The sequence below is a fragment of the Ursus arctos genome, unplaced genomic scaffold (assembly GCF_023065955.2).
Source record: "Ursus arctos isolate Adak ecotype North America unplaced genomic scaffold, UrsArc2.0 scaffold_4, whole genome shotgun sequence".
In the NCBI taxonomy this organism is placed as follows: domain Eukaryota; kingdom Metazoa; phylum Chordata; class Mammalia; order Carnivora; family Ursidae; genus Ursus; species Ursus arctos.
Genome location: NW_026623056.1, coordinates 24,284,105 through 24,297,879, shown reverse-complemented (window position 1 = coordinate 24,297,879; position 13,775 = coordinate 24,284,105). Strand labels below are relative to the sequence as shown.

The 13,775-nt window shown below is 38.9% G+C and overlaps 1 protein-coding gene across 1 annotated transcript in view; it reads left to right on the top strand.

The window, feature by feature from the left end:
* The window catches only part of ATP13A4 (ATPase 13A4), a 124,208-nt gene that overhangs the window by 98,412 nt on the left and 12,021 nt on the right, over nt 1–13,775 (top strand). Inside the window, exons 22-26 of the mRNA XM_044384756.3 lie at nt 1,047–1,089; nt 1,503–1,612; nt 3,492–3,588; nt 5,114–5,186; nt 12,779–12,950. Coding sequence (XP_044240691.2) covers nt 1,047–1,089; nt 1,503–1,612; nt 3,492–3,588; nt 5,114–5,186; nt 12,779–12,950 — 495 coding nt within the window. The remainder of the gene's footprint in view (nt 1–1,046; nt 1,090–1,502; nt 1,613–3,491; nt 3,589–5,113; nt 5,187–12,778; nt 12,951–13,775) is intronic.

The following is a 13,775-nucleotide window of genomic DNA, read 5'->3' as shown; positions in this document are numbered from 1 at the left end:
ATAACCTTAAAAATATTCAAACATTTATATGAAAGAGCATCTTTTCTGTCTTAAATCAGAAAATAATTCTCTTCTAACACAAGTGTCTCCATTACAGAATAGACAGTTCAAATAACGTGCCCATAATTTAGGACCCATTATTTCTTGTTAATAGAACCCATGGAGTCCTGTAAGCTTTCTTTACTTATGGTGCTGGACCACAAAGATGTGACTCTTACTCCTACTCATTCCCTCTTTGTCCTCCTACTTGATTTAGTCACTAAGCAAGCTTCTTGATTTAGAAAGCCCTGTCTTCTCCACATGGTTGACAACCCAGACAGTAAACGAGTTGCCTTCGTATGACCGTGTGGAGGAGAAGTATAGCCAATTCTGTAAATGCTGTGACAGCACTCCCATCCTAAAAAGCAGACTATCCATAATCTTTGTCAACAGTGAAAGCAAGCGGTCTGTACTCAACCTCAGAAAGTGGTCCTGAAGCAGGGATGTGTTTTCTTTCTTCGAAGTCTGGGCCCGGCACTGCATTTTTTAGTTGAGTGACTGCTAAGGTGGCAGATCTCCTCTCCTGTTACTATTAACAGCCCCAACAAGTAATTTTTGTTTCTTGTTTTAGAAATTATAAGGCATTTTTCCCATATAGCACTTCACTGAATACTTATAGCACTTTGTAAGAGAGAAAAATGATAGCCAAAATGGCCAAGTGGTCAGGTCAAAGAGCTCAGTCTGGTTTCAAACCCGATGCCCTCTTCACTGTGCCATGGTGTCACATCATCTCATCTAAGTGTGAATGTCCCACTTTACAGCCAACAAAGCTGCTTCCTAAACAGTGATGTGCAGGGTCTCCCTGAAGTGCTTGGCGTCAGGAATGGTGCACTGCACTGCTGAGTCACACTTCGCTTTTAGTCAAACTGGACTCTTAAGAAAACTCCCTTAAAATAAATAATCGGTTCAAATCCTCAGTAATGAAGTTCATCTTATCTTTTTAATTAGAGAAATTAGCATGTAAAATTGCTTTGATATCCCTTACATTTGACATGATTCCCTTTTAGTTACTTTGTAGGAATGTGCGGTGACGGGGCCAATGACTGTGGGGTAAGTAGCTGCCAGCGTGCGGGGCCATAGTTGCACTAGGACAGACCAAGACTTACACTTGATTGTGCTTGCCTGGAGTTCTTTAGAGATAATATTCCTGGGATATACACTACCTCCATTCTTCCTGATGGAGAAACTGATGTGGAGGGTTTGGGAGGGTTTGACCAAAGACGCGCAATGACTCAGTGGTTGGTATAGACCAGATGGGCTAGAATATGGCTCTGGATTCCCCACTTCTTTGGCTAAGTGTCCCAGTGCCATCTTTTTCTTATATAGTAGGCAGAGCAAAAATCTGGTCATCTCCTGGCTAGTGCTTGGTCCACAAGCCACTCTGTGGCTAGGCTTTTCTCATGTAGCCTCAGGAGAGATGTATGAGAGTGTGTATGGAGAGTAAGCTGACCCTTTGCTTTCAGGCTTTGAAAATGGCTCACGTGGGCATCTCTTTATCAGAGCAGGAGGCATCTGTGGCCTCACCTTTCACTTCAAAAACTCCAAACATTGAGTGTGTACCTCACCTTATCAAGTAAGTAGAGGCTTTCCACCAGCATTGTTTTAATCTCTCTTAACTTTGAGGTGCCGATCCCATTGTTCTGCCAGAGAAAGAGCAGGGAAACTTTGTGTCACTGGGTGGGGAGCGTGCTTTGCAGACAATGCAGTCAACCATTCTACTCCCAAGTGGACTCACCAGGAGTTCAAAATAACTGTGGGACAACAGTGGCATTTCTAATGAAAATCACTCAATAGGTTATTTTTAGAAAATTGGAATCTGGAACTTGCTACTACTTTGAAAGTGTCAATCATACTCTTATTATTGTTATTTTTACACGGATCCTCCTTAGATGCTTTATGATGGGGAGATGGACAGAAACTTTCTCTTCCCCACTTGCCCTCTTTCCCTCTTGACTCTTTATGCTACTTTGGAATATCCTTCCCATCCCCAGTTTTCAAAATATTTGCTCATCTTTGCTGGTCCTACTAAAATTTCCCTTGGTTCTTTATATCTGCCTTCCAGTATATGTCCTTCTGCTGTATTTTATTTGAATGATAGAGATGGTTAGCATTGTGGCTGTTTTGGGCTATTATAACTAGCATGTATTTATAGTTTGTGAAGTGCTTTAATACCTACTATCTTATACTTCAAAACAGCTTGGAGATGTAGGAATGGTCACTATTTTCTTTTGCAAATAATGAAATTGAGGTTCAATTGATGTGCCCAAGCTCAAATAGCCATATAGGACTAGAAGTTCTATTAAAATTGATTTTATTTCAATATGTTCTATCTACAAATATCATACTATTCCCACCACATTAAAATAATAATGATTTGGCTAGCTTCTCCTAATTTTTAAAAAATTTATGCGTGTATTCAACAAATATTTATAGAGTAGGCACTTAGTGCCAGGAACTGGTGGAGGCACTGGAGACCCAGAAGAAAGTAAATCACACACCCCTTGATCTCATAAAGCTTTCTTCTGGTGAAGAAGTCAGGCAATAAACACATACATGGATAAATCAAGGGTAATGGGAAAAGTAGGAAGGGGACTGGGGAGGTGGAATTGGCTACTGCAGGTGGGTGGTATGCGAAAGCCTTTCTAAGGAGGTGAGAAATGAAGAGAAACTATGTTCTGGTAGAGCAAATGATAGCAGCAGAAACCCAAAACAGGAAAAAGCCCATTTTGAAATCAGGTTTTGGAATCCCAGGGAAACATTATGACCAGAAGGAAATTTAAACTCTATTTTCTTTCCAATGAAAGAGATAAAAGTGACATTTGATAAGTAATCTATTTTATGCTGTTTATACATATACTATTTACTCAAAGTCAATCAACAGTAACAGAAACAAGCATGCTCATTGTTTCCGGTCTATTTAAATTCCATATATGACTAATTTGAGTGCAGGTACTGGTCTAGTCCAGTTTCAGAAAAAATTGGGATTGCCAAAAGAGCTTTGAATGAAATGAAACACCTGCATGAAAATAGCCCCCAAGTGGGCAATCTTATTTAAATCCCTTAGTTCACAGATGAAGAAACTGTGACAGAAGGTAACTGACCCTTCCAAATGACATCAGTGTGTAGGTGTGGGGTCTGGGACCAGTTCCCAGGCCCTCTGACTGGGCTGACATCGTCCCCACAGAGAGGACAAGACTAACACTTGACCTGGACTCCACAGCTGGACCAAGCCTGTGCACCTTGGCCCGGAATCAGTGTTTCCTGAAAATCTAGTCATTTAGCATATTCTGACAGCCAGCTCCCACTAGCTCAAGGCTGTCCAGTCTATCAGACAGTCGAGTAATCAGGCTTTTGAGTTTTTTCTCCTGTGCTCAGCTGCACAGCAGAGTAAGTGACCTCGTTTCTTTCTATTCCTTTCATTTCCTCACTTTTTCATTTCTTTTCTCACACAGGGAAGGACGTGCGGCTCTGGTCACCTCGTTTTGCATGTTTAAGTACATGGCTCTGTACAGCATGATTCAGTATGTTGGTGTTCTGCTGCTCTACTGGGTATGACTGGGGACCTGAGCTCTTGGTTAGTGAGGACCAACACAAGGGGCGGTGCCTTCCCAATCTGCAAGGCCTCTTCAGGAAGAATGTGGGGGGGGGGGGGAACTTGGAGCACCAATAGCCCCTCTAAAACTACCTTTATTTTGAAAGTAAATCAGAAATAGATGAATGTACACAGGAAAAGTTGATGGTGTCAATTCTCTGACTCTCTGACAGAGACATTTTTTTTATGCAGGCGTCACTGAGCATCAGAACACAGCACTTTCTCTCTCGCTGTTGCATCTGCCTGCTTGGACCAGGTCTCTATCTTCCTGGTTCCAGTGTGACTCTACCCTATTGTACCATTCATTAGAGAGATGATTCTCTGATTGGGGTTGCTGGTAAATGTTTCATAGCTGGCTCTCCCTGGAAAAACAAGCCCTGGTTATGAATGTTTGCCAACTTGCATGGTGTAAATTCTCCCACCATGGCTGGTTTCAAGCTGTCTAGCTGCTGTCACTGAGCGTGGAGTTGGGAAGGGACACACAGTAGCATGCCATTATGTAGCACGTGCACCACAGAGATACAAGAGTTGGAAATATCTTAAAGAGCATAGATAACAGCACAATGTAGGAAAATGATTAGGAAGTGCTGGGTTTGGGGTATTTATTAGCTTTGTTTTTAGCATAATGTATTTAATGGTAGATTTGTATGACTTACATTTTTCTAATGGCTGTGTTTAACAACCAGTTCAAAAAGATCCCTGAAAACTGAGCAGTTAACTCATGGGCTAGTACAAGCAGCCCGTGAAGGAGTCTAAGATTCCTGAGATTCATCTCTACCTCCTGCCCTCTCGCTTCTGGATTGAAGGTTTTAGTTCTGTTATTTTCAGCTTACCTGTATCCTTTCCCACTCATTAATGAGTAAGCTGGGGAAGGAGAAACTATGTACAGACATGTGGCCCTATTTTGGAATCCCAGTAACTCATACTATAGAGTTAAACATGGGTCATCATTATTCCTTTCCACTAAAGGGGGGGCAAGGAAGCAAGTTACTTGAAATCAGTAAGACCTGAACACTTATTTCTCAAGAATACCAAGGTGCTTTATCAGAACTTCCCAACAACGCCCAAAAATGCAAATACTGGGTTCAGTTATTCTTTTTCCATAGGTAAAATTTTGGTAAGATTACTGCATACTTAACACTTGTTTCTCTTGGGAACCCACTGTTCTATTGTGCCAGACCAAACCCTGACTTCTCTGCTAGCAGATAGAAAAGAGATCAGAGATGAATCTAGTACAGTGAAATGTCCCCCTCAACAAGGGGATACCGAAGCACAAAGAAGCCAGCCCAGAAAGCACACGAAGGTGGCCTCCTGGCTAGAGGGGGTTTCACAGCCTTGTCTTCGGTACTCTCACCAACATGGACAGGACCCCGGCTGCACCATCTTCTTGTAAAATCCTATGTTGCAGTGACAAAATGAATGCCATTGATGTCAGACTTCCAGGTCATAACTTCTTTGAGTCACTTCCCTTTTTGTTTTCAGGAGACAAACAGCCTCTCAAATTACCAGTTTCTGTTCCAGGATCTGGCCATTACAACTCTTATTGGCATAACAAGTAAGACATTCTTAAAACTTCCTTTGCTCCCCTCAGTGTGCTTCCCTCTGCCCCGGATACAGAGAGGGAAAGAGGAAATAGGACTTCTACTTTTGAGAGTTGGGTTGAAAGAAAAGTGTTAGCCAAGGAAAATATGGCTAGTTCTTTTGCTGTTTTCCACAAAATACAGGGCTTCCATAATGGTCACTAAACATTTAAAATGAAAAATGCACTTTGAAAATCAGGAATGCTGACTTCAGTATGCTTTCTGGTATAATTACAGTTAAAATGTGCCCAGTTTATAGAAGCTGAGTGGTTTCTGTGTTTTCCATCTTTAAATCCCAGCCTTTTGGGGTTTTGAATGGAGAGTCAAGATAATCTTTCCATTAGGCCACTAATTGTCTCCCCAATTTTTCTGCTGTAGGATTTCCCCCCAACACATCCACTCCCCATCGTCTTTACCATATTCTCTGCTTTCCTCTCTGTTAAATATAAATGCCAACAATTCCACTTGTACTTTTAATCCTACCTCCTCCTACCTTCTCAAGGGTTTTATTTCTGTAATAATCTCTTTCTCCACCATCATCAACTTTTCTCTTGTCTACTGGATCATTCTCATCAGCATATAAATATATTTGCTTATCTTCTACCAGATCTGATAGTCAACAAAATCATTAGCTACTGACTGAGTGCCTGGTTTGTACTACTTGCTGAAATAAGCACTCAGAGTACATCAGTGAAAGAAAAAAAACATACAAAATTTCCTTTCCTTACATTCTAGTAAAATTGTACCACTATGTACCTAGCTGTTCAAAGACCTGGAGCCATCCTTAGTTTCTCTTTTCATTACCCTTCACACCCCATACCTATGAAGTTCCAGTTGGTTCTACCTGCAGAAGCTGTCCTGCAGTTCTCCTCTCCCTCCGCAGCTCTGTAACCTCTGGCACAGAGCAATGCAACCTCCCTGTGGATTCCTGCAACCACTTCACAACTGATCTTGCTTCCCCTCCCCCCATTTACTTTTCCAAGGGTAGTAAGAATGTTATTTTTAAAAAGTAAATTTTACTATCACCCACTTGCTTAAAATGCTTTGGCCTCTGCCTGCTTCTCCACCTTCTCTTCCAGCCACAACCCTACTCACTTGTGCCAGGCACCCCGGTCTTTCAGTCCCTTGAGCACTGCCAAGCTTGTGGTCACCACAGTACCTTTGTTTTTGCTATTTTCTTTGCCCAGAACACTCTCCCCTTCGATCTTTATAGGGCTTTGACTTTTTCTTGTTATTCAGATCTCAGCTCAAATGTCACCCCCTCAGGAAGGTCACTTTAAGTCCTCACTAAGCCAGTTATTCTCTATCTCACAGTTGTGCTTTATTTTTTTATTTTATTTTATTATTTTTATTATTTTTTTATTTTTTTGGTTCCCAAATTTTATTCAAGAACTCATACAAATATTCCAGATAAAGTTTTAATCCTCATCTTCCTCCTCTTCTTTGTCCTGGTTAATCTGGAAGTAATGCAATTGGCAATTCTCTTTGCTGTTAGCAACTACATTCAACCAATCACATGGATTATTCTAATTCAAATATTTTTTGATGAGATATTTCAAATGCCTTTTGGAAAAAGCCACTTGAGAAATTACCATGATCTTGCTCTTGCTCCTTTCAGTGGTTACAACCTTGCCACAGAGATTCCCAGCTTTTCTATTCATTTTGATTCTCTCTTGAAGAAACTGCTCAAAATTGGCAGCATCTACGATTCCCTCTTCTACAGGGTGGGTGCGGTCAAGGGCAAATTTCAGAGCTTACATTTTTTTTTTTTTTTTTGCTCTCCTTTGCAATAAGCTTTTTCACAGGTGCACGGTGGCAATGGAGGCAGGAAGCACAATTGTGCCCTGTTTTCTTCATGTATGGTGGTTTTCACAGTTTGAAATTATGATATTTATCTATATTTTTATTTGCATTTTCCTGCTTCCCTCTCCCAGAGTGTGTGCATTGTGAGAACAGCACCTTGTCTGTCTCGACTACTGCTGTGTTCCTGATACTATTGACAGTGCCTAATGTATCCAAGGGGCTCATGAAATACTTGTCAAATCTCTGGAAAGAACACCCTCAGACAGTCCATACTGTTAAGAGAGTTCTCCTGCGTTTCAAGGCAAATCTATTCCTGTATAACTTCCACCCGTCCCAGGTTTGCCATTTGTGGTGACACAGGGCCGTCTGCGTTTTCTCCTAAGGACAGTCTTTCTTCCAGATTTTTGCAAACAGCCCTCATGTCTTTCATAATTGTTCTCTGCTCAATAACAAGCATCTCCAGGTTTTTCTCTGTTTTTTGATAAATACTTGATTATTTTTTGTTCTTATGATTATTAATGTATATTCATTGTGAAACAAAGATGGAAAACATTGCAAGATATAACAAAGAAAAAACCCACCTTTATTCTACCATTCAGAGCTAACCAATTAATGAATTTTGATATTTACATGTAAATGAAGAAATTTGAATTATGTTTTCTATATAGTTGTGCATACATTTTTTTCATTTAATTTTATAAGTACTTTTTAAAAGTTTTTATTTAAATTTGAGTTAGTTAGCATATAGTGTATTATTAGTTTCAGGGGTAGAGTTTAGTGATTCATCAGTTGCATGTAACACCCAGTGCTCATTCCATCAAGTGCTCTCCTTAATGTCCATCCCCCAGTTACCCCATCCCCCACCGACCTCCCCTCCCACAACCCTCAGCTTGCTTCCTATAGTTAAGAGTCTCTTATGGTTTGCCTCCCTCTCTGTTTTTACCTTATTTTTCCTTCCTTTCCCCTATGTTCTTTTAATGTCATTAAATATTTTCATTCTTTTTTTATGGTGGTAAGATGTATATAACATACAATTTGTTGTTTTCAACATTTTTAAGTGTCTAGTGCAGGAACATGAATGACATTCACAGTGTTGTGCAACCCATTACCACTGCCTACTTCCCAGACTTTTTCATCACCCCAAACAGAAACTGTGCCCGTTAAGTAACAGCTCTCCATTGTTCTTCTTCCCAGCCTCTGGCGGGTAACCTCTAATTTACTTTTGGTTTCTATTAATTTGCTTATTCAAGACATTTCATATAAATCAAACACAATATTTGTTCCTTTATGTTTGGCTTATTTCAATTAGCATAGTGCTTTCAAGGTTTACCTATGCTGTAGCCTGTCTCAGAATTTCATTCCTTTTTTATGGCTGAGTAATATTCTATTCTACGTCTATACCACATTTTGTTTATCCGTTTATTTGTTGATGGACTTGAGCTGCTTTCACCTTTTGGCTATTGTAAAGAGTGCTGCAATGAACATTTGCATAAAGTATCTGTTTGAGTCCCTGTTTTTAATAATTTGGGGCATAAGAATAGAATTGCTGGGTGCTATGGTCATCATATATTTTGCTCTTGAGAAACACCCAAATTCTTTTCCAGAGTGACGACATCATCACCAGCAATGTATGAAGACCTCAATTTCTCTACAGTCTTATCCACACTTGTTATTTAAGTAAAAAAAATTATTTTCACATCCTAGTCAGTATGGAATGGTATCTTATTGTGGCTTTTAATTTATTTCCCTAGTAACTAATCACGTTGAGCATATTTTCATGTACTTATTGGTCATTTGTATGTCTTTTTTGGAGAAATGTTTGTTTAAATCTTTTGCTCCTTTCTTAACTGGATTTTTGTCTTTTTGTTGTTGAGCTCTAGAGTTCTTCAGATGTTGTGGATGTTAAAACATTCTCAGATACATTTTTGCAGACATTTTCTCCTATTCTATGTTTTTTTTTCCTTTTCTTGATAATGTCCTTTGATGTACAAAAGTTTCTAATTATGATTAAGTCCAATGTATCTATTTGTTTCTTTTATAGATCATGCTTTTGGTCTCCTATCTAAGAATACGTTACCAAATCTAAGGTCCTGTAGATTTACCCTTTGTTTACTAAAAAGAATTTTATGGTTTTTGGCTATTATACTTAAGTCATTGATTCTTTTTTGTGTGTGTTAATTTCTCTATATGGTATGAGGTTGGGGTCCAATTTCATTTATTTGGCATGTGGAAATCTAGCTGTCCCAGCCCCATTTGTTAAAAAGACTGTTCTTTCCCCCATTGGATAGTCTTAACACTCATATTGAAAATCAATTGGCCATGGATGTATGGGTTTATTTTTGGACCCTCAATTCTATTCCACTGGTCTATATGTCATTACCTTATGCTTATTACCACAGTGTTCTGATTACTTTTTTTATGGTAAGTTTGAAATCAGGAAGTATTGAGTCCTCCAACATTGTTCTTCTTTTTCAAGATTGTTTTGACTATTCAGGGCCCTTTATAATTCCACATGAATTTGAAGATCAACTTTAATATTCTGAAAAACAATCGTTTGAATTTTGATAGAGATTGTGTTGAATCTATAGATCACCTTGGATGATGTTGAAATCTTAACAATATTAAGTCTTCCAATCCGTGAACATCTGATGTATTTCCTTTTATTTATGTTTTGCTTAATTTCTTTCAGCAACGTTTTGTGATTTTTAGTGTTCAGATCTTTCTTCTCTTTGGCTAAAATTATTCCTAGATATTTTATTGTTTTGGATGCTTTTGAAAGTGGAATTGTTCTCTTAATTTCTTTTTATTTATTTATTTATTTTTTTAAAAGACTTTATTTATTTATTCGACAGAGAGAGAGACAGCCGGCGAGAGAGGGAACACAAGCAGGGGGAGTGGGAGAGGAAGAAGCAGGCTCACAGCAGAGGAGCCTAATGTGGGGCTCGATCCCATAACGCCGGGATCACACCCTGAGCCGAAGGCAGACGCTTAACCGCTGTGCCACCCAGGCGCCCCAATTTCTTTTTAAAATTGTTTATTGCCAATGTATAGAAACACAATTTTTATGTGTTGATCTTGTATCATGCAATGTAGCTGAATTTATTAACTCTAGTAGCTTTCTTTTTTTAACAACCTAAGTAGGAGTTTATTTTTTTTAAGTAAGCTCCATGCTCAGTGTGGGGTTCAAACTCATGATCCCGAGATCAAGATTGCATGCTTTCCCAACTGAGCCAGCCAGATGTCCCTCTAGTTACTTTCTTGTGTAGTCTTTGGGATTTCCAATATACAGGATTATGTCACTTGTGAATAGAGATAGTTTTACTTCTTCCTTCCAATTTGGATGATTTTATTTCTTTTCCTTTTGTAATTGCTCTGGATAGAACTTTCAGTACAATGTTGAATAGCAGTGATGAAATGGGCATTCTTGTCTTGTTCCTATCTTAGGGGGAAAGCTCTCAGTCTTTCACCCTTGGGTATGATGTTAACTCTGACATAACTTATAATCATGGGGATTTTATGTAACATCCTAAATTTATAATAATCTAGTTTGAATTGATACCTTAACTTTAATAGCATGCAGAACTCTGCGACTTCACAACTCTGTCTCCTCATTCTATATTGCTGTTGCCACAAATTACATCTTTATCCATTGTGTGCCTGACAAAATAGATATATAATTATTTTTTCTGTGTTGTCTTTTAAACCATGTAGGAATAAAAAGTGGAATTAAAAACAAAAAATACAATAATACAGTCTTTTATATTTGCTCAAATAGTTACTTCTACTGGACAAATGAAGTGTCCATGAAGAGGTAGAAATTATAAGAAAGGGTTCTTTAAAAAGAATTTCTTTTGGCTCCTTTCCATATTTTCTATCTCTTTATAAAGACATTTTCGTTTTGTTCATACATTACTTCCTGATTTCTTTGAGCATATTTGAAACATTTGTTTTAAAGTCTTTGTCCAATACGTTCAATGCCCAGGCTTCCTCAGAGATGATTTCTGTCAATTTATTTTGTTCCATTGAATATTATAGTGTCATAACTCCAGAAATCATATTTACCCTTTTCCCTAGGACTTGACGGTTTTTGTTTTGCTATTTTTTTTTAAGATTTTATTTATTTATTTAACAGAGAGAGACAGCCAGCGAGAGAGGGAACACAAGCAGGGGGAGTGGGAGAGAAAGAAGCAGGCTCCCAGTGGAAGAGCCTGACGTGAGGCTTGATCCCAGAACTCTGGGATCACGCCCTGAGCCAAAGGCAGACGCTTAACGACTGAGCCACTCAGGCGCCCCTGTTTTGCTATTTTTTGAAGACTGTCAGAGTCCATTTGTTTAGTAACTTCCCTAAACTATTTTTGCAAAGATTGTATCAGTTATCATGTGTGGTCAATGAAATCTCTGTTCCTTTGGCTTTTGTTCAGCTAGTATTTTGATTGAGATTTTCTCAACCTCCATGAGTTTAAAACCATTGAACAAAGAAGAAACTCTCCCAGTCTTTGCAGATTTGTTCTGTGCTGGGACACTTCCACACTTAGGCAGGCTTGCACTGAGTGCAAGATCATCCAGAGCTGAAAACTGAGGGGCCGTTCTGGTCTTTTCTGAGTATGTATCTTACCTTAGGTGTGTGCATGGCTTTTTATAGTCCCCAATATACATAGGTGCTTTTGAATGCCATAATTTCCCAAAGGAACTTTCTTTAACTTTTCTTCATTTTGGTTGTTATTTTACGTCTCAACTGTAATCTTTTGCCCCAGGTGATTGTGGGTAGTTGGTTAGGATTACAATGTTTTCAAGCAGTGTATGCTGCTGTCCTGAGTTAAGTTTCGCATTAGGTGAGAGAGATAAGCACCTTGCACCAGTCCTTCAGATAACCTCCAGACAGGTTAGAACAGATTTACACAATTTGTGATGAAGCCTGCTCTTTTCCTCCTGTGACAAGACACCAGAGTCTTCCCCACATTGGGAGTGTGAACAACTAACTTTGAGATTGCCACTGAGCTGAAGAGGGATATAGCAAGGGCAAGTAAAAATGACACAAAGCCTTCCTACCATTTTTAAGTTGCTCTTTTTTTTTTTTTAATTTAGCGATTGTTTGATTGCTATAAGCCTTTGTTTTTCAGAGTTCTGACAAAGTTAGTTTTGACAGTTTCTGCTTATTTTTCAGTGTTTCTGTGGAAGGATGGGAACTTGGAGCTTCCTGCTCTGCCATTTTTCTGATGTCACTCCTCATTTTGTCATTGAATATTTTAAAGCATTACTTCTTAGTGACTGCATGTTGTTTCATTATATAGACGCACCGTAATTTACTGCAAATGATGCAGTAATGAACATCTTTATACATCTCTGATGTTTTTTAGCTTAGGGTAAATTGCCAGGAATGACCATGTCAAATGTTGTGAACAATTTTCAATCTTTTCATATTTATTGTGAAATTGTCCTGCAGAAGGTTTGTGTCAATGTACATTCCCACAAGCAGTGTAAGAGAGTATGCATTTCATCATGCCCTCGTTTATAATTTGATGGCCTTGGCTCATTTAATAGGCAAAAATAAAAGTCTCTCCTGATTGTTCTGTCTGCTTTCTTAGGACTTTCTCATATGACTTGAGTTGGAGCCCATTCGTTGTTTCGTTCCCTCAAAAAAACGATGTACTCCAATTTGTCAATTTGCTTGGATGGGTGGGCCCAAGAAGTTACACTGCTCTTCTGATGAAGATTAGAACATTTTCCTGCTCTCACAAATATACAACTTGAATTTATTTTGTAGTGAACTTGAATGGTGCCTACCCGAAGCTGGTGCCTTTCAGGCCTGCAGGACGGCTGATCTCCCCACCTCTGCTGCTCTCTGTGATTTTCAACATTCTTCTCAGCCTGGCTATGCACATTGTGGGCTTCATTCTGGTTCAGAGGCAGCCTTGGTATTCCATGGAGACGCACAGGTACTGTCACAGCCTCGATTCCAGCATCTCACCTTCTAATTTCCATCAAACATCATCTGGTCCTTATGACAGGAAGCAAATGGTTCTTCATTCTTCTAGAAGCATTGGCTTCTTTAAGTCCCTTGGGAAAATTTCCAGTGATCTTCTCTTCTCTGTAGCACAGTTTGAGGATATTATTCGTTGGCACTTGCCTTTGCCTGTCTTGTGTCATAATGATCTATGACCGTCATTTATATCTAGGTGACCATGCATTATAGTTTGCCCCGTCAGCCTGATATAATAATGAAATTATCTGTAATTAATTAATTACTGAAGTATAATTGGCATACAATGTTATATTAGTTTCAGGTGTACAAGCTATCGATTTGGCAATTCTATACATCATTCAGTGCTTACCACAATAAGTGTGACCATCTGTCACTATACGTTATTATGATATTATTAATTATATTCCCTATGCTGTACTTTGCATCCCCGTGACTTATTCAGTCGTAACTGGAAGTTTGTACATCTTAATCCCCTTTGTCTATTTTCCCCATCCCCCCTACTCATGTCTCCTCTGGCAACTACCAGTTTTTCTGATGGTATTTATCTTTTCCTTTCACATTCAGATCTGTTCTTATTGTATGACAAATTATATGGTCACCCTATTTATAAATGTTTAGAGACCTTAAGCCATGAGAGGGAAGAATCATGGCTTACTCACATCTTTCCCTCATAGCCAAAATACACATGATGGGTATCTAATTTATTGAATATATAACTTGCTTTATCTATCTATCACCCATCTATCTTTTATCTATTTATCTATCCAAAATATAGATC